Source organism: Oryctolagus cuniculus, chromosome 7 (assembly GCF_964237555.1).
Source record: "Oryctolagus cuniculus chromosome 7, mOryCun1.1, whole genome shotgun sequence".
In the NCBI taxonomy this organism is placed as follows: domain Eukaryota; kingdom Metazoa; phylum Chordata; class Mammalia; order Lagomorpha; family Leporidae; genus Oryctolagus; species Oryctolagus cuniculus.
In genome coordinates this window covers 137,096,332-137,117,832 of record NC_091438.1, presented here as the reverse complement: position 1 = coordinate 137,117,832, position 21,501 = coordinate 137,096,332, and the positions used below count along the sequence as shown (strand labels likewise).

Here is a 21,501-nt window from a genome sequence, read left to right as displayed (position 1 = left end):
ACTCTAGAAGGTGTTTTCACATAAATTGGTAAGATGATTCTTATATATTTAAAAGGTTTTCATTTAAAAAATGTTTACTTTATTTGAAAAGCAGAATGACAGAGGAGAGACTGAGATCTTCCATTCACTGGTTTACTACCCAAATGCCTACAACAGCCAAGACTGGGCCTGGTCAAAGCCAGGATCTAGGTCTCCCACATAGGTGGCAGGGACCAAGTATTTGAGAATCATCATCTGCTTTACATTTGCGCTAATGTACAAAACTGGATTGGAAGAAGGGGAGACAGAACTTGAGCCAGGCATTCTGATATGAGAGTGAAGATATCCCAAGCAGGAAGCTAACCACTGCACCAAACACTGACTCCTGATTCTTAAATTTATACAGAAATGCAAAGGACTAAAAATCAGCAAAACAAGCTTGATTTTTTTAAAAAGTTGTAAGATTTACATTATCTTATTTAAAAAAAATTTTTTTATTATTTGAAAGGCAAAGTTACAGAGAGGGAGAGAGAGAGAGAAAGAGAGGGAGAACAGAGAGAGAGCTCTTCCAGCTGCTGGTTCACTCCCTAGGTAGTTGCAACAGCCTGAGCTGGGCAGATCCAAAGCCAGGAGCCAGGAGCATCTTCCTGGTCTCCCATGTGGGTGCAAAGGCCCAAGCACTTCAGCCATCTTCTACTGCTTTCCCAGGTGCATTACCAGGGAGCAGGATTGGAAGTAGAGCAGCTAGGACTGAAATTGGCACCCATATGGGATGCTGGCACTGCAGGCGGTGACTTATCCTGCTATACCATGGCACCAGCCCCTCCATTATCTAATTTAAAAACTTATTACAAAATATAGTAATAAAACAGTGTAGTACTGATGTCAATACAAATAGACTAACAGAACTAAAGAGACCAGAAATAGACCCATCAACACATAGTTAACCAATTTTCAATAAAGATGAAAAGGCAATTCAGTGGAAAAAGGATGGAAAAAATATAGTGCTAGAACAAATGGATATTCACACGCAAAAAAAAATAAATAAAAGCAAAAACTTGCATCCTGGGGCTGGCGTGTGGCACAGTGGTTTAAGCCACCACTTGTAATGCCAGCATCTCATATCAATGTGCTGGATTGAGTTCTAGCTGCTCCACTTCCAATCCAGTAACCTAATGTACCTGGGAATGCAGTGGAGAAAGGTCCAAGCACTTGTGCCGCTGCCACTCATGTGGGAGATCAGAATGCAGGTCCTGGCTCCTGTCTGAGGCCTGGCCCAGACCTGGCTGTTTCAACCATCTGGGCAGTGAACCAGCAAGAGGAAGATTTCTGTCTCTTTGTCTTTGCCTTTCAAATAGATGAAAACAAATAAATATTTTAAATTAAAATGGGAGAAAATAGGAATACTTTACACCAAAGAAAAATGGATGACAGAAAAGTATGTGAAAAATGTTCAACATGTAAATCAAAACCACAGTGACATACCTACTACAATGTATAAAATTAAAAAGACTCACCATACCAAGTACTGGCAAGAATGCAGAATAACTCAAAATTTTATATATTACTCATAAGAATATATAATCTGCAATCACTCTGGAAAACATATGGGCAGTTACTTTAAAAATTAAATATGTATCTACCTAGCTTTTCCACTCCCAGGTATTTACTGAAGAGAAAATAAAGTATTTGCCCATGCAAAGACTTGTACAGAAACATTCCTAGCAGCTTTATCTGTAATAACCAAAATCTGGGAACAATCCAATATCTAGAACCATATGAATGGGTATACACGAGTTATAATATATCAATACAACGAATGTTACTTAGTGATTAAACGAAAATAATGAGAGGCCGGCGCCGTGGCTCAATAGGCTAATCCTCCACCTAGCGGCACCGGCACACCGGGTTCTAGTCCTGGTCGGGGTGCCGGATTCTTTCCCGGTTGCCCCTCTTTCAGGCCAGCTCTCTGCTGTGGCCCGGGAAGGCAGTGGAGGATGGCCCAAGTGCTTGGGCCCTGCACCCCATGGGAGACCAGGAGAAGCACCTGGCTCCTACCTTCAGATCAGCGCGGTGTGCCGGCCGCAGTGCGCCAGCCGTGGCGGCCATTGGAGGGTGAACCAATGGCAAAAGGAAGACCTTTCTCTCTGTCTCTCTCTCTCTCTATCCACTCTGCCTGTCAAAAAAAAAAAAAAAAAAAAAAAAAAGAGAGAGAGAAAGAAAGAAAGAAAGAAAATAATGAGGGCCTGCACTGTGGAGTGGCAGGTAAAGCCACCGCCTGCAGTGCCAGCATCCCATATGGACACTGGTTTGAGTCCTGGCTGCTCCACTTCTGATCCAGCTCTCTGCTATGGCCTGGGAAGGCAGCAGAAGATGGCCCATCCTTGGGCCCCTGCACCTGCGTGGGAGACCTGGAAGAAGCTCCTGACTCCTGGCTTTGGATCAGATTAGCTCTGGCCGTTCTGGCCAACTGGGGAGTGACCCAGTGGATGGAAGACCTCTCTCTACCTCTCCTTCTCTCCCTGTGTAACTCAGACTTTCAAATAAATAAATAATTAAAAAAAAAAAAAAAAAAAAAAGAAGCAGCAGCAGCCATGGGGGCAGCCGTTGTGGTGCAGCAGGTTAATGCCCTGGCCTGAAGCACCAGCATCCCATATCAGTGCCAGTTCTAGTCCCAGCATCTCCTCTTGATCCAGCTCTCTGCTATGGCCTGGGAAAGCAGTAGAAGATGGCCCAGGTACTTGGGCCCCTGCACCCACATGGGAGACCTGGTATAAGCTCCTGGCTCCTGGCTTCGGATTAATGAAGCTCCAGCCACGGCAGCCATCTGGGGAGTGAACCAGTGGATGGAAGACCTCTCTCTGTAACTCTTTCAAAAAAAAAAAATCTTAAAAAAAAAAAAAGAAGCCAGACACAAAAGAGTATGTATTACGTGATTTCATTTATATGCAATGTCCAGAAAATACAAATTTACAGAGACAGCAACCTTGGGCTGGGGGTGAAAATAGAGATGACACACAGGAACTTTTGGGCAAACAAGGGAAGTTTTGGGAGTGACAGAACTGTTACCAAACTGGATTGTCATGACAACTCTACACATTTACTAACATCATTGAACTATATGCTTAAAAGAAAAGGAATGAGGTTTTTTGTTTTTGTTTTTGTTTTTGTTTTTTGACAGGCAGAATGGACAGTGAGAGAGAGAAACAGACAGAAAGGTCTTCCTTTGCCGTTGGTTCACCCTCCAATGGCCACTGCAGCTGGTGCACTGCGCTTGGCGCACTGCGCTGATCCGATGGCAGGAGCCAGGTACTTATCCTGGTCTCCCATGCAGGTGCAGGGCCCAAGTACTTGGGCCATCCTCCACTGCACTCCCTGGCCACAGCAGAGAGCTGGCCTGGAAGAGGGGCAACCGGGACAGAATCCGGCGCCCCGACCGGGACTAGAACCCGGTGTGCCAGCGCCGCAAGGCGGAGGATTAGCCTAGTGAGCCGCGGCGCTGGCCAGGAATGAGTTTTATGGCATGTAAATTAGACCTCAATAAAGTCATTAAAATATATACATAATGTATAATTCCATTTATGTAAAATTCTAGAAAATCTATAATGACTAAAAGCAGATTCAGTTGTTGAGGACAAAGGAGAAGTGAGGTAGATGGATTCCAAAAGGGCTGGGGTTGATGGATATTTGATGGATATGTTCTTTTTCATGGTGACGGCTTTATGGGTATACATGAGAATATATATGTGAATACACACACACACACATATACATATATATATATATATACACATATATATACACACACATGTCGAAACTAACCAAATTCTACACTTTAAACATTTATAATTTATAATATGGCAATTAGCTGTTTTTAAAAAGTATGGTGTCAGGGTTGGCACTGTGGCATAGTAGGTAAAGCTGCCGCCTGCAGTGCCCACATCCCACATGGGTGCCGGTTCAAGTCCTGGATGCTCCACTTCTGATCCAGCTCTCTGCTGTGGCCTGGGAAAGCAATGGAAGATGACCCAGGTCCTTGGGCCCCTGCACCCATGTGGGAGACCTGGAGGAAGCTTCTGGCTCCTGGCTTCAGATCAGCACAGCTCTGCCCATTTGGGGAGTGAACCAGTGGATGGAAGATCTCTCTCTCCCTGCCTCTCCTTCTCTTTCTCTGACTTTCAAATAAATAAATAAATCTTAAAAAAAAAAAAAAAAAAAGTATGGTGTCCCTAGAAAAGCGAGCATTCATTCTGGCTGGAGTGGAAAGTAAAATGGAGTAACAAAAGAGTCGTCCACAGACCCAAAAAAATTTTTTTAATGTTTGCACAATGCCCATTTTCTCCTTATTAGATTGCTTTCACTTTTTTCATTAAATAAATAACATCTCCTCATTGTGTACAATGCTCTTCCTTTAGGAGTTACTGCTTTAAAATAGATTACTAGATGTAGAAAGTTAGGCAAATTATTTTTTTAAAGATTTATTTATTTATTTGAAAGTCAGAATTACAGAGAGAGGAGAGGCAGAGAGAGAGAGAGAGAGAGAGAGAGAGAGAGAGGGAGGTCTTCCACCTAATGGTTCACTCCCCAGATGGCCACAACGGCCAGAGCTGCACCAATCCGAAGCCAGGAGCCAGGAGCTTCCTCTGGGTCTCTTGTGTGGGTGCAGGGGCCCAAGGACTTGGGCCATCTTCTACTGCTTTCTCAGGCAATAGCAGAGAGCTGGATCAGAAGAGGAGCAGCCAGGATTTGAACTGGCACCCATATGGGATGCCAGCGCTTAAGGCCAGGCCATTAACCCACTGCGCCACAGCACCAGGCCCTAGGCAAATTATTTTGAAAGAAACAGTTTATCATCTATTTATTATGCATTTATTTTTAAGGAAACATGGAATAAATTATTCTACTTCAGAAATTATGAAGTAATACTAACAATTTTTAGGGAATGATATAGTTGGATGGAATCTCCTTGGGCAATTTTCTCTAATACCTGACAGAAATCATAAAAGATAATGCAATTGTGAATATACCATATGTTATAAAATTTTGCCCCAGCTGAATACACCTGTTTCTTCTTCAAAGGAGCCTTATTCAGAATGGTGAAAGGTTTAATTTTTCATTCTCTTTCTCTAAATCTCCATCTCTCTTCTTTTCCTCTTTCTCCCTTATTCTCTGCCCCCACTCTGTGACCACCTTCTACAAATCAAGACATCCAAACCCAGTGATAAACACCATAATTCTAGGCTGGCACTGTAGTGTAGCAGGTAGAGCCACCGCCTGCATTGCCAACATCCCATGTGGGTGCCAGTTCGAGTTCTGTCTGCTCCACTTCCTATCCAGCTCTCTGCTATGGCCTGGGAAAGCAGTGGAAGATGGCCCAGGTCCCTGGGCCCCTGTACCCGGGTGGGAGACCTTGAGGGGGTTCCTGGCTTCAGATTAGCACAGCTCCAGCTGTTATGGCCATCTGGAGACTGAACCAGTGAATGGAAGACCTCTCTCTGCCTCTGCCTTTCTGTAACTCTGCCTTTCAAATAAATAAATCTCAAAAAAATAAAAAAATTCAGAATGCCCAAGCAAGATTCTCTATCACTATCTACTCCATTCTGAGTAGGAGCCCACAGGGCATTCACAGGATGTTCACACTTAGCTGGGTTACATTATCCTGGTCCTAGAGTTGTCCTCCTGTGTGAAATACATGCTACTCTGGTTTCCACTTAATATTAACAAATAATTTAGAAAAATTCAGCTTTCAACATACACTGAGAGAGAAGTGTATGAAACAAAACAAAAAGCCACATGATCATAATAAAAATCCCACCAGAGGATAGACAACGTCTCCCTGCAGTAGCTAAAGCCAGCGGGTTTTAAAAACACATCCCCAGGGGCCAACGCTGTGGTGCAGCAGGTTAACACCCTGGCCTGAAGCACCAGCATCTCATATGGACGCCGGTTCAAGTCTCGGCTGCTCCACTTCCGATCCAGCTCTCTGCTATGGCCTGGGATAGCGTAGAAGATGGGACTGGCCCAAGTCCTTGGGCCCCTGGTCCCCACATGGGAGACCCGGAAGAAGCTGCTGGCTTCGGATTGGTGCAGCTCCAGCCATCGCGGCCAATTGGGGAGTGAACCATCGAATGGAAGACCTCTCTCTTTCTCTCTCGGCCTCTCCTCTCTCTGTTTAACTCTGACTTTCAAAGTAAATAAATCAATCTTAAAACACACACACACACACACACACACACACCCAATTCTCAGCAACTGAAGCTGGGGCTGGACAATGTGGCAAGGTATTTCTTTGTAACAGTTAGTTACAAAGTTACATCTCATGAGTCTCCTTAGAGAAACTAAAACCATCCAGGAAGCAGGAAAGAGGGAAGGATGGCAGCCTATGGTGGTAAAAGATATGGCTAGTTTTAAGATATTTTCCCCCATGGCTCAAGTTCTGTCAGTTAGCGAGATCTATCATTGAATTCATATCAAAACCCTCATTGTCTCTTCTTTTTTCTCCAAAATTATATTTTTATTTATTTGAAAGGTACAGTTATTGGCGTGGGGGGAGAATGAATGAATGAATCTTCCATCTGCTGGTTTATTCCCCAAATGGCCACAATGGCAGGGGCTGGGCCAGAGTGAAGCCAAGAACCAGGAGCTTTCTTCAGGTCTTCCACATGCATGTAGGGGCCCAAGCACTTGAACCATCCTCTGCTGCCTTCCCAGGTGTATCAGCAGGGAGCTGGATCAGAAGTAGAACAGGGGGCCAGTGCTGTGGCACAGAGGGTTAACGCCCTGGCCTGAAGCGCCGGCACCCCATCCCATACGGATGCCAGTTCAAGACCTAGCTGCTCCACTTCCAAAGCAGCTCTCTGCTATGGCCTGGGACAGCAGTAGAAGATGGCCCAAGTCCTTAGGCCCCTGCACCCTCATGGGAGACCCCGAGGAAGCTCCTGGCTCCTGGCTTTGGATCACCACAGCTCCAGCCAGTGAGGCCAATTAGGGAGTGAACCAGCAGATGGAAAACCCCTCTCTCTCTCTCTGCCTCTCCTCTTTCTGTGTAACTCTGACTTTCAAATAAATAAATAAATCATTAAAAAGAAGAAGAAGAAGAAGAAGAAGAAGAAGAAGAAGAAGAAGAAGAAGAAGTAGTAGTAGTAGTAGTAGTAGTAGTAGTAGTAGTAGTAGTAGTAGTAATAGTGGAGCAGCCAGGACTTGAACTGGTGCCCATCTGGGATGCCTGCATCACAGGAGGTAGCCTTACCCGTTGAGCCACAACACCAGCCCCCCTCATTATCTCGTGTCATAAGAACTATGGTTTGAAAATTCCTATGTTGAAATCCCAGGAGCAGGCGTTTAGCCTACCAGTTAAGATGCCTGCATACCACATTGGAGTACCTGGGTTCAATTCCCAGCTCTAGCTGCTGACTCCAGCTTCAGGCCAGTGAAGACCCTGGGAAGCAGCAGTGGCTCAAGTAACTGGGTTCCTGCCACCCTTATGGGACACCTGGATTGAGTTTCCAACTTTGCTCCAGCCCCAGCCCAGCCCTGGCCATCACGGTCATTTGGGGAGTGGACTAGCAGATGGGAGCTCTCCACCTGCAATTCTCTATGCTTTTCAAACAAATTTTTTTAAAGATTTATTTATCTGAAAGGCAGAATGACAGAGAAAGAAAGAAAGAGTTTCCATCTACTGGTTCATTCCCCAAATGCGTGCATCAGCTGGACCAGGCCAAAACCAAGAGTGAGAACTCTGTCTGAATTTCCCACATGGGTGGAAAGGGCTCAAGTACTTGAGCCATCATTTGCTGCTTTCCCGGGTGCATTAACAGGAAGCTGGATCGGAAGCAGAGTAGCCAGGACTTGAACCAGGTACTCTGATAAGGCATGTATGTGTCCCAAGCAGCTGCTTAACCCATTGTATCTCAACACTTACCGCTCAAATACATTTTTAAAATTTAATAAAAAGGAAGAAATTCTAACCTTCAGGGTGATGGTGCTAGGTAGAGGGGCCATTCAAAATGCTTTTATAAAGCAGATCTGATGGGGCCACCACTGTGGCATAGCAGGTAAAGCTGCCACCTGGAGTGCCAGTATCCCATATGTGTGCCAGTTCAAGTCCTGGCTGTTCCACTTCTGATCCAGCTCTCTGCTATGGCCTGGGAAAGCAGTAGAAGATGGCCCAGGTCCTTGGGCCCCTGCATCCACATGGGAGACCCAGAAGAAACTCCTAGCTCCTGGCTTCGTATTGGCCCAGCTCCAGTAGTTGCAGCCATCTGGGGTGCAAACCAGTGGATGGGAGACCTCTCTCTCTCTGCTTCTCTGTAATTCTTTCTTTCAAATAAAGAAATAAATCTTTAAAAAAAAATTTTTTAAAAAGGGGATCTGAGGTTGTTTATTTGCCTCTTCTACCATGTGAGGACATAGCTAGAACGTACCATCTACAAGGAACAGGCCCCTCGTCAGATATGTCTGCCCACACTTTTCATCTTGAGACTTCTCAGTATCCAGAACCGTAAGAAATAAATTTCTGCTGTTTATAAACCATTCAATTTATGGCATTTTGTTATAGTAGCCCCAAAGGACTAAAATAATGTTAACTTACAAAGTAACCAACATAGTTTCAAATTCACTGTGCATAGTAAAAACCATATAATAAAGAAGCAGAAAGTAGGCAGTTGGAAAGGGATTGTAGTTCAGGAACTAATATTTGTAATAAAAGGAATACTACAATTGCAGGGCCTCCTGTTCGCATACAACAGGGAAACAGGCTTCCAGTTATTCTGCTGGTGCAAACTGTCAGGCTGGGGGAGGGGTAGTGCTTTAGTAAGTATATGTGCACTATGCATGGGCAGTACTGGGAGAATCTAAGTCATTGAAAGTTAAGAAAACCATGCAAATTATACAAGCCAGAAGCCTAGAAGGGGGCCTAGGGCTAAAAAAATGTTAGTGAAGGTTTTTAACCAGTCTGTCAAGTAACTGAGGTGAATTTGGGGAAAACTAGGCTCTGAGAGATTCCAAATTCATCAGGAAGTAACAGCCAGAATAAATAAATCCTTGATAAAAATTTTACAAGCCTAAAGGATTTAAAGGAAACTTTAAAAACAAAAACCAAAAGCAAGCAAGTAAAAAAATCCTGAAAAACAAAAACAAAAACAAGAAGGGAACAAGAAGTGCTGGGGTTCTGCCCTTGCTTATGTAAGGCTCTGCTCTGCTGCTGCGCACACTGCAAGCCTCTGTCTTCTGCTACGAGTAAGCGCAGGCATTATGAGGAGTAAGCACAGGAGCCTCCCTAGCGACAAAAGGCAACAGAAGGATGTCCAGGAGCTTACTTAAATCTCCTCAGCCATTTGCTATGACTGGGCCTGCCATGAGGCACGGTGGGTTCAGCTGCCACATCCCATATTAGAGTATCTGGGACTGGGTCCCACCCCCACCTTCTAATCCAGCTTCCTCCTAATAGTCTTAGGATACAGCAGATGATGGCTCAAGTACTTGAGGCCCTGTCACCCACATGGGAAGAGTTCCTGCTCTAGGCTTCACCTAGCCCAGCACTGGTTGTTGTGGGCATTTGGGGAACGAAGCAGTAGCCAGAGGATCAATCAATCAATCTCTCTCTCTCTCTCTCTCTCTCTCTCTCTCTCTCCCTACCACTCTCTCTTTCTGCCTTTCAAATAAATAAAAAATGAGTAAATAAACTTTAAAAAGAAAGAAAATGTTGTGATTACTGTTGAGAAATGGGGAGAAAATGAGTGGTAGAGAGAACAGCTCAGGCTTCCTAAAGTCAAATCTCACCTGTGGGGATAGCTAAGTGGACCTTCATTTTCTGGGTTCAAAGGAAACACTCCCTCCTCCTTCACAAAGCAGGACTGGCAGCAATTAATTGCCAAAGGCAGAACTTCTAGTACTGTACATGTTCCAGGACCCTGTCAACAAGGCTCCACGCCTCTGCTGCCAATAATCCAGAGGATCATGGTGCAGAAAGGTGCCAGTACTTAAACCAGCAGGACAAGCTTCTCTCTCTTGAAGGTGGGAAAAGGGAATAAACCGATGGCACTCTTTTCCACTTCTGGAATTGCAAAAGGTCCACAATACTTGCTATTAGTGTGTGTATATGTGTGTGTGTGTATTTGTGTGTACTGGAGAGTACTTCAAAAAGTTTGTGGGAAAAAAATGGCAGCAAGGTAAGTTTATTTGGGTACAAAAAAATTGAAATCCAAGCACCATTTTCTCATAACATGCATTTTCATGAACTTTTTAAAGACCCCTTGTATGCATGGATTTCAAAACTTTTGCACCAAAATAAATTTATCTTTTAATTCTATTTTCCATGAACTTTCTGAAGAAGCCTCATATGTCTCTAAAAAAATGAAATATGCATAGTGACAACCCAATGCCATTGCAGCTCTGCAGGTATTTCAAGCAAGACAAGAGCAATTTATGCTACAATTTTAGATGCAGAGTTGCTTGACCTACCTTAGTGAAAAGAGCACAAACTAGAAACCAGTGCTGCTAGCCAGTCATCCCTAATTAGGAAATCTGCAGTGCATACATTTCTCTTTCTTTCCCTGGTGCAGTAAGCAGAAGTTGGAACTCCAAGTTCTCTCCCAAAAGAAATGTTTACCCTTTAAGTATCCTGAATGTACAAGGTGACCTTCCAGAACTATCCATAACCTTCAGGGTAAGAATGACACTCCTAAGCATGGCATGCAAGGTCAAAAATAACTGGTATAGATATGAAGACTTCACTTTGTCCCATTTTTTAGCAATATTTTCAGTTCTCAATAAGTGATGCCAAAATGTGTCATGTCTCTGGGCAACACTACCTGCAGTGAAAGCCCATTCCCACTCTTGTGGTTCACAGTTCAAGTTCAGTATTCCTCCCCACCCCCCAGGCCCACCCACTCCCCCCATGTTGGACCACAAAGCCTGTGAAATCCTGCTCACTGACAGTAATTTATTACCACTGCCCACTGCTGAGAAAAGGAAAAAGAACTAACCAGCCACAATTTCAAGACATTCCTTCCAGCACACACAAAATTCTGTAAGGCCCAAGTTTCAGTTTTCACCATCTTCCAGGAGGCTGTCAGGTTTAAATCTACATTTCTAATTTTACTGGTCCATTTCTAATTTCACTGGAGATAATTATCCTGTGGTGCACTAAGCTATTTCCTCTGCTCCCCCTTCCTAATGCCCTTTGCAAATCATTACTCTCCTACCTTCTTGTAAAATCCTCCTCTCCTTTGCCATCTTGCTGCACTATATTTCAACTCTCATCATAGTTGTCATCTTCCAACTTACTCATCACTCCTCCTACTTTACAGATGGCTTTGACATCTGGCTCTCAAAATTCCTCTTTATCCCAAGTCCTGCCTGAAGAGTAAAGGGGTTAAGGGGACAGACTCTGGACAGAATTAGGCTGCCTGGGATCAAGTCTTGGTTCTACTATATACTGCCCATGTTGCTTTGGCCATGTTCCTTAACCTACCTACCTACCTACCTACCTTTCTTTCTTTCTTTTTTTTTTTCTTTTTTTTTTTTTTTTTGTGCCTTTATTTAGAAAATAGGGATAGTTACAGTACTTCATAGGATTTGTTGTATAGTTAATGTACGGAAAGGGCTCAGAATGGTATCTGACACATAGTTCACACTCAGAAAACATGAGCCATTGCTACTACTGTCATCATTATTAGAAACTCTCAATGTCCACTGTGTAACAAATTCAACATGTTTGTTAGGCTTGCTGAGTTCTTCCAGTTCCTGGTCTACATAAACAGCTCCACTCTACTCAGCAGCCCTCTTCCACAGCTACACCATAGATTGTATCATCACAAGAACATCTCCAGGGCTGGCATTGTGGTGTAGCAGGTTAAGTTACCACCTGTAATGCCAGCATCCCAAAGGAGTGCTGGTTGAAGTCCTGGCTGCTCCACTTCTCATCCAGCTCCCTGCTAATGCACCTGAAAAAGCAGCAGAAGATGGCTCAAGTGCTTGGGCCACTGCCACTCATGTGGGAGACCCAGATGGAGTTCCAGGATCCTGGCTTTGGGCTGGTCCAGCCCCAGCTACTGCCATTTGGGAAGTGAACCAGAAGATGGAAGATTCTCTCTGTCTCTGTCTCTCTCTCTCTCCATTTATCTGTACCTCTGCCTTTTAAATACATAAATAAATAAATATTTTTAAAAAAATCTCCACCTCCAAAACTTTAAATTCAAATATCCCAGGCTTTGCCAAGGACTTTCTGTCCTTCCTAGACTCATATTTACCTGTCTCCTCATCCCCACATCTGCTTCCCCATCACAGAAATACATAAATGCCAAACTCCTTTAACTTCTTTCTCTGTCAGCCCCCTCTTAGATTTGCCTCTTTTTCTCAGTAAGATGATTATTGTGTATTTTATTTATTTGAAAGGCACAGACAGACAGACAGAGAGTGCTTCAATCCTCTGACTCACATCCCAAATGTCTCTATTGCCAGGACTGGGGTGGGCAGAAGCCAAGAGCTGGGAACTCAGTCCAGGTCTTCCACATGGGTAGCAGGAGCCCACTTACCAAGGCATCACCAGTGCCTCCCAGAGTCTGTATCAGCTAAAAGCTGAAATCAGAGCCAGTGACCAAACCCAGATACTTTGATTTGGAAGGTGAGCGTCTTAATCACTAGACTAAATGCCTGCCCTTACCCTTTTCTTATCTCATACTCTTTCATCTACTCTTTTAATGACCACCTAAATTTCCATGCCCAATTTCTTTATGCACAAACCACCTAGCAAAGCTCCTATCTTGGATGAGTCCAATTATCAGCCATTTCTTTTAAGATGTATTTCTTTGGATGGCAGGGTAACAGAGAGAGCGCTCTTTCATCTGCTGGTTCACTGCCCAAATACCTACAACAGCTGGGGCTTGGCCAGGCTGAAACCAGCAGCCAGTAACTCCATCTGGGTCTCCCACATGGGTGGGGGGAAATCCAAGTACCTGGGCCATCATCTGCTGCCTTCCACAAACATTTGCAGGAAGCTGGATCAGAAGCAGAAGTGAGACTTGATCCCAAGTATTCCAAAATGGGAATGTGGTGTCCCAAGCCACACCTTAACCTGCTGCACTACAATACCTACCCCTTTGAGCCATTTTTTGACAGCTACTAAGGAGACTCATAAAACTCTAAACACCAGTACCAATGTTATAAATGCATGGTCTCCATATTCAAGGCTAGCCATCTCCTTATTCCTTACATAGCTTGCCATCTCTTATCCTTCAAAAACGGTTATTTCAAATCCTAATCACTCTCTCCAAACTTCTGATTTTCCAGCCAATTACCCACCTAACCCTAGCCCACTTATTTCTGCTTCTACTCTCCATAAACGATTTACTACACTTCAGAAGAAGCAGGAATGAGAGAACTGCTATAACTCCCTTCTACGGAACCTATATACCTACTTTAGCTGCCTCCCTCCCAATCCTTCCTCCCTAACACAAGGAAGAGGTATCCTGCTTAAACTAAGACTTAAGAGGCAGTGGTTCTCAGAATGTGATCTCAAAGTCTAGTAGCATTGGCACTCACTCCAGGAACTTATTAAAATGCAAATTCTCAGGGCAGCACCTTGGTTCACTTGGTTAATCCTCCACCTGCAGCGCCAGGATCCCATATGGGCACTGGGTTCTAGTCCCAGTTGCTCCTCCTCCAGTCCAGCTCTGCTGTGGCCCGGGAGGGCAGTGGAGATGGCCAGGGTGCTTGGGCCCCTGCACCTGCATGGGAGACCAGGAGGAGGCATCTGGTTCCTGGCTTCGGATCGGTGTAGTTCCGGCCATGGCGGCCATTTGGGGTGTGAACCAACGAAGGGAAGACCTTTCTCTCTGTCTCTCTCTCTCTCACTGTCTAACTCTATCTGTCAAATAAATTTTTTTAAAAAATGCAAATTCTCAGGCCTGCTGACCTACTGAATCAGACTATAGAGTTGTGCCCAATGACCTTTGTTCAACAAAGCCTCAAAGTGAGTCCAGTACATTCTAAACTCCATAGTTCTGAGGGATTATCTGTTGTCTATCTCCCTTCCTGAACCTTTAATCACCTCTATTGCAATGGTTCTCTTGCCTGAAAAGCCTCCTACTTCATGGGCCCATATACATTCTTGCACTTTTCCAGTCTGTTCATTACACAGCAATATATCTGAATACAGTAGTCTACCATTATGTGAGGTTTTGCTTTCCATGGTTTCAGTTATTCCCAAACTGGTCTGAAAATACTAAATGGAGAATTCAAGAAATAAACAATTCATAAGTTTTATATTGCATGCATTCTAAGTAGCATGATGGAATCTTGAACCATCCCACTCAATCCCACTCAGAATATAAACCATCCCTTTGTTCAGTATACCCACACTGTAACTGCTACTCACCCATTAGTTATTTAGTAGTTGGCTAGGTTATCAGATCAACTGTCTGATATTGCAGTGCTTATATTCAAATAACCCTTATTTTACTTAAAGGCCACAAAGCACAAGAATAGTGATGTTTTCAATTCAGATACACCAGAGAAGCTGTGAAGTGCTTCCTTTATGTGAAAAAGTGAACTTCTAGATTTAATAAAAAAAATCCTATATTAAGGTTGCTAAGATATACAGTGACAATGAAATATAGTATATATAAGGTTCATCTGATCCACAGTTTCAGCATCCACTGAGGGCCCTGGAATATGTCCCCCATTGATAATGGGGGACATTACTCCATATCATTCTTGCCTAAAATTCTCTAATGACTTCCTCCAGATCTTGAGATAATGGCTAGTACCTTAAGCCTCAAGGCTCTGTACACCTCTTAAGTCTCTTCTTTCATCACTAGCTCTTTCAAATTCCTGATCTTCCCATACTCTACAGTACTTAACACACTTTGAAACTATTTCCTTGGGGCCAGTGCTGTGGCACAGTGGGTTAAAGCCCTGACCTGAAGCACCAGCATCCCATGTGAGCGCCGGTTCTAGTCCTGGCTGCTCCTCTTCCAATCCAGCTCTCTGCTATGGCCTGGGAAAGCAGCAGAAGATGGCCCAAGTCCTTGGGTCTATGCACCCAGGTGGGAGACCCGGAAGAAGCTCCTGGCTCCTGACTTTGGATCAGCGCAGCTCTAACCGTTGTGGCCATCTGGGGAGTGAACCAGCGGATGGAAGACCTCTCTCTCTGTCTCTACCTCTCTCTGTAACTCTGTCTTTGAAATAAATAAAATAAATTTTTAAAAAAAAATAAAGAAACTATTTCCTCTGCCTAAAATACTCTTCCTCTAACCCTTATTATAGGTCTCAAAACTTCCTTTCCTTGGGGAAACCTAACCTTACACCTTCATCTCTATTTAAAGTTCTTGTTACATGCTGTCACAGCCCTCTGTATTTATCCTCTTACAACCTACATCAAGCTTATAATGATTTAATTATTATAAATCTAATGTCTATTTTCCTTGCTAGACTATAAGTTCTATTAGGTCAGATATCATGTTCAGCTTCTCTATAGTATTCATTACCATAGTAAATGCACAATATACACTTAGACTCACTGAGTCTGCAAACACTGTGCCTCTGTCCAGAATGTTTTTTAACTACCTTTAACCCCCCTAGTGAAATCCTAATACATCCTTTAAGAAATGTTGAATATCTCTGTCAAGTTTTACCTGCATATACATACCACCTACCAGCTCAAGTGAATCACTTCCTCATTGTGTTCCTATTGTATCATGTACATATATCTGTTAATGCAGTAATTATACACTGTTATAAATATCCACATCCACTTCTTAGTTTCTGTAAGACTATAAACTCCCTGAGGGCATGGACCATGTCTTGTTCACCTTTGTAACTTTAATGCTTAGAAAAGTACCCGACACTGGGCTGGTGCCATGGCGCAGTAGGTTAATCCTCTGCCTGCGGCGCCGGCATCCCATATGGGCACCGGTTCTAGTCCTGGCTGCTCCTCTTCCAATCCAGCTCTCTGCTATGGCCTGGGAAAGCAGTAGAAGATGTCCCAAGTCCTTGGGCCCCTCACCCATGTGGGAGACCAGGAAGAAGCTCCTGGTTTCACATTGGCACAGCTCCAGCCATTGCGGCATCTGGGGAGTGAGCCAGCAGAAGGAAGACCTTTCTCTCTGTCTCTTCCTCTCACTGTCTGTAACTCTACCTCTCAAATAAATAAAAAATAAAAAAAAAAACTGACATTGACAGGTTTTCATAAATCTTGATGAGCATAGTACACTTATGACTGTTCTCGACTATTGCACTGTTTTTTTTTTTTTTTTTAAATATTAAATCTAGGTCTCAATTCCAGCATTTACTCATTAGTTACACGATCATGGATGGGCAAGTTGTTTAACCTGTTTGAGCCTCATTTTCCTCACTAGCAACAAGGAATTAATAATACCTACCTTGGAAATGTTGCTGTGAAAATTAAACAAAATGACAAAATATAATGATTAGCATACATAGGGCCTGGCTTGCAGTAGCCTCCCCACTCTGGCTTCAACTTGATAGAGACAAACAGGACAAAACAAATACAAAAATAAGTCACAGTAATCAAGGCAGACTGAGCAAAGAGTGAGTCATTCCTTTTAATCATTTGCCCAGGAAGATCAACAATGAAGAAACACAATAAGCTGAATAAATTCTACTGATGGTATCTCCTTTGGCATACACAGCTTGGTGAGAATTCACCCTTAGAGACCTCTTGGCTAATGGCCACATCCTGCTCCCCGGCCCAGCAGGTCACATCTTGGTTTGCTGTACCAGGCAAGGTTAATTCAGACTAGAATAGAAACTACCTCATAAAGAATGTATTTACAAGCGGGAGATGGAGGAGGAGAACTTGACTGCAACCATATCAATCAACTGTTTTGCAATCTGGCAGAAACACTGCAGAACCGTTGGTGGAGACTGACACCCACACAACTACACTTACCTGTAGCCAAGAACGAGCCTAGACTAGATAATGAGCAGCTTTCTGCTTTTACCAAACAATGGTCAGAAATGCATCAGTGAACCAACATCTCTAAGGGCAAATGACCCTTGTACATCCCGGCAGCAGCAACTAGGTTGACACTGAGCAGCTTTATACACACACGCCTTGGCCTATGAGCACTGCCCAAAGCATCAGCCTCAATGCTGGCAAAGTGTCAAATGTAAGAGCAGACTGAACACTTTCTCTGCTCCTTCTTCATACCATGCTTACCTCTGTAGAACCACTGGCAGTTAGATCAGGTAGCTCCTTTGAATCATTCACTTTAGAATGCTGTGTCATTAAAGGAATAACTTCACTGGGATTCTCTCTCTTCTGAAGCTTCCTGATTAAGTTCCGCTGGTCATTGGAAGATACAGCAAGTCTGAGTGGAGCTCTGGGTGGCCCCTGTCTCCTCCAAGATGCTCTGCTCCATCCCAGTCCCAGAAGATGTGGTACATCATCTTCAGGTGGAAAACCCAAATCATCTTCAGTTTGGAATTTTTTTAAAAACACCAGCACAGAATTGGAAGAGTCTGTCCTAAAAGCCTGGCAGCTCCGTGACTTGCTGCAGTCTGCCTGAATACACATCCCTTCCAGCCACCAAAAGGCATGGCAGGCAGAGTCCTGGCAGCAGGCAGCCCAACACGACTGGAAAGAGAGGGATCCCTCAAGAAGCCGGAGGGGATTTTCTCCCCCAGGTCTCAGGCCAGCTCCAAACTGTGTCTTCCTTTGCTGGCACTGGCTCTCACTGGCATCTAAAAACAAACAATGAAAACATTTTAAAGTGAAATAAAAACAGAGTCAACTGCTCTGTAAAGAGCCTTGAATACCAACAGTTGAGGCTAGTTTGAAGACAGGTTTCTAAGAAGGTGAGAAAGCTGTCTGGTGACTCTAAGAGTAGTTGGTGGCTCAGGACATTTTAGTTTCTAGAAGAACTGCTCCACATTCATCAGTGGTTCCCCTGCTCAATGAGATCAAACAATGCAGAGCTTTTGCACAAAATTCCCATTCATGAGACAAAAAAAAAAAAAAAAAAAAAAAAAAAAAAAAAAAAAAAAAAAAAAAAAAACGAACTATGCTGATGTGAGAGTACAGGGAACATGGAGACAGAGTCCCAACACTTGACCTCCCACTGATTTCCAAGGCATTTCTCCAGGACAATGTGAAGACTATGAAACCAAAACAACAGGTAGCTCAATAAGTTCCTCGAACATTTCACCCCATGAACTGGCAACAACACAAACTGAGCACCTTGACTTCATGCAGGTCACCATTCGATATGGTTTTGCATACCATGGTATCAGCCAGAGTAGTAGTCAAGATTACCAAAAACTTTAATCATGAGAGGGACTCTGCTAGAAGGAAATTCTTAATAATAAAGTCAGATTATAGTAAGAGATAAAGGAGGGGCCAGCACTATGGCGAAGTAGGCTAGGCTTCTGACAGCAGCACAGAAATCCCATATGGGCACCGGTGAGTGATGTGGCTGCTCCTCTTCCCCATCCAGCTCACTGCTGTGGCCTGGGAAAGCAGTAGAAGATGGCCCAAGTGCTTGGGCCCCTGCAACCGCATCAGAGACCCAGAAGCTCCTGGCTCCTGACTTTGGATCAGCTCAGCTCCAGCCGTTGTGGCCATTTGGAGAGTGAACCAATGGATGGAAGGCCTTTATCTCTGTCTCTCCCTCTCTCTGTAACTCTACCTCTCAAGTAAATAAATAATTTTTTTTAAATAAAAGGAATGGAAATATAATAGTGATTTACTGTGTGTAATCTAGATAATACAGTCCAAACTTCTAGATAATATTGCTTATGGATAAATTTTTGGCTGTTGTGTTATTTCAAGCATGGTAATGATTTTCCTGAAATATTACCTCACCTCTGTTCTCTTAGACAAAGTAAAGTCAAAACATGTTCTAGGGACTGGCACTGTGGCATAGAAGGTTAAGCCTCCATCTGAAGTGTCAGCATCCCATATGGGTACTGGTTCGAGTTCTGGCTGCTTCACTTCCAATCCAGCTCCCAGCTAATTTGCCTGGGAAAGCAGCAGAAGACAGCCCAAGTGCTTGGGGTCTTGTATACACAAAGGAGACCTGGAAGCTCCTGGCTCCTGGCTTTAGATCAGCCCAGCTCTGGGCATTGCAGCCACTTGGTGAGTGAACCAGCATATGGAAGATCTCCGCTCCTCCCCCTCCCCCACCTCTGTCTCTCTCTGTGTATCTCTGCTTATGCCTCTCAAGTAAATAAATCTTTTAAAAAAATGTTCTAAATGAAAATTGTTCATTTTAAGATCATAGTCTATTAGCTGTGGTCAGAGCTATATAGAAACAAAACCAGGGGACGGCAATGTGGTGTAGTGGGTAAATCCACTGCCTGAGACACTGGCATCCCATATGGGCGCTAGTCTGAGTCCCAGCTGTTCCACTTTCAATTCAGCTCCCTGCTAATGCACCTGGGAAAGCAGCAAACCAATGGATAGATCTCTCTTCCTCCCCTCTGTCTCTCTCTGTCTCTCTGTTTCTCTCTGTCTCTGTCTCTGTCTCTGTCTCTGTCTCTCTCTCTACTGCCTCTCCCTCTCTGTAATTCTGCCTTTCAAATAATATGTCTTAAAACAAAACAAAACAAAAAAACAGAACCAGAATAAGAGAATAAGGCAAGAAAGAAACCTTGGGCACAAAATTTAAAGGGATCCAGAAGAAGCTCCTGGCTCCTGGCTTCAGATCAGCACAGCTCCAGCTGTTGTGGCCATTTTGGGAGTAAACCAGTGGATAGAAGACCCCTCTCTCTCTGCCTGTGCACCTCTATAATTCTGCCTTTCTTTTTTTTTTTTTTTTTTTATTTTTTTTGACAGGCAGAGTGGACAGTGAGAGAGAGAGACAGAGAGAAAGGTCTTCCTTTTGCCGTTGGTTCACCCTCCAATGGCCGCCGCGGCCGGCGCGCTGCGGCCGGCGCACCGCGCTGATCCGATGGCAGGAGCCAGGAGCCAGGTGCTTTTCCTGGTCTCCCATGGGGTGCAGGGCCCAAGCACCTGGGCCATCCTCCACTGCACTCCCGGGCCACAGCAGAGGGCTGGCCTGGAAGAGGGGCAACCGGGACAGAATCCGGCGCCCCGACCGGGACTAGAACCCGGTGTGCCGGCGCCGCTAGGCGGAGGATTAGCCTAGTGAGCCGCGGCGCCGGCCTTAATTCTGCCTTTCAAATAAATAAATAAATCTTAAAAAAATAAAAAGAGGGGCTCAATCTCAGAATCATGTGAGTGCAGGGTTACACAACCTAGTTACTGAGTGCCACTTTAAATACCAAGCTCTGGGCCCATCTTTCCTCACCTCACATAAAATATACATTGGAATTACTTAAAGAAAACAGGCAATAGACTCAAAGCATTGAAAAGATGGATAATAATGTCTGCACATACAAAAACTGATAAAAGACTTTAAAGCAACAATCCTATAATCAGTGACAGTGAATCTGACTCCTGTGAACTAGTAAATGTCCAACAGATTCAATGTGGACATAATTACTGGAAGATAGAAGGAAGATAAAGGTAGGTTTCTGGACTCCTGAGTCAGGAATTCTATAGAAGCCACCCTGCCACCGATCTTGAAAACAAAGATTCATTAAATGGTTCTTGGCAAAGACCCTCCTAGGGTTAGTGTCTAAATAAAAGCTGAAGTATAGTGTATTGTCAGTCAACAACTGACCTAAGTCAGTGTATGAGAGGGATAAAAGCACAAATCTCAGTCAGATGTCAAAGTGCACCCCCATTCTGATCCTTACCAAACAGAAAATATGCTACCCTCTCGGAGAAATGCTCACAACTCCATTCTCATACAAAGTCGGAAACTCCCAGAAATCACTGCAATACCCTATATGTTAATACCTTCCTCTGGGCTGTAGGAAATCTTAGGTTTTCCATTTTCCTAATTTGTGAAACAAAGAATCTATATTCCTGATGCATAAATTCAGCCTTAGCTGCCAGCATCTTCTAAAAAGGTCACACACAAAAATTCCCATGATACTTCACAATACATCAAAAAATACAAAATATGGGGCCAGTGCTGTGGCACAATGGGTAAAGCCACTGTCTGCAATGCTGGCATCCCATATGGGCGCAGGTCTGAGACCCGGCTGCTCCACTTTTGATGCAGTTCTCTGCTATGGCCTGGGAAAGTGGTATAAGATGGCCCAAGTCCTTGGAACCCTGCACCCATGTGGTAGACCCAGAAGAAGCTCCTGGCTTCGAATCGGCACAGCTCTGGCCATTGCGGCCATTTGGGGAGTGAACCAGTAGTTGGAAGATCTCTCTCTCTCTCTGCCTCTGCCTCTCTGTAACTCTGTCATTCAAATAGTCTTTAAAAACAAACAAACAAACAAACAAACGAAAGGAAGGAAGGAAGGAAGGAAGGAAGGAAGGAAGGAAGGAAGGAAGGAAGGAAACAAAGATACACTGGCACAGACCTAAATCAAATATCTTAGAAGGCCAGATAAGACAGAACTTCCTTAAGAAAGGATGAAGAAACAGCAATTATGAAAAAATGAAGCTATAAAAATTACAGAAATACCCATTTCCTTAAT

General features: G+C 43.9%; 1 protein-coding gene across 4 annotated transcripts in view; it reads right to left on the bottom strand.

Moving 5' to 3' along the window:
• Positions 1 to 21,501, bottom strand: part of KIAA0319L (KIAA0319 like) — a 121,862-nt gene that overhangs the window by 62,896 nt on the left and 37,465 nt on the right. For all 4 annotated transcript variants that reach the window (XM_051832163.2, XM_070078775.1, XM_070078774.1 and 1 more), the window contains exon 3: positions 17,162 to 17,685. In XM_051832163.2, coding sequence (XP_051688123.1) covers positions 17,162 to 17,685 — 524 coding nt within the window. The remainder of the gene's footprint in view (positions 1 to 17,161; positions 17,686 to 21,501) is intronic.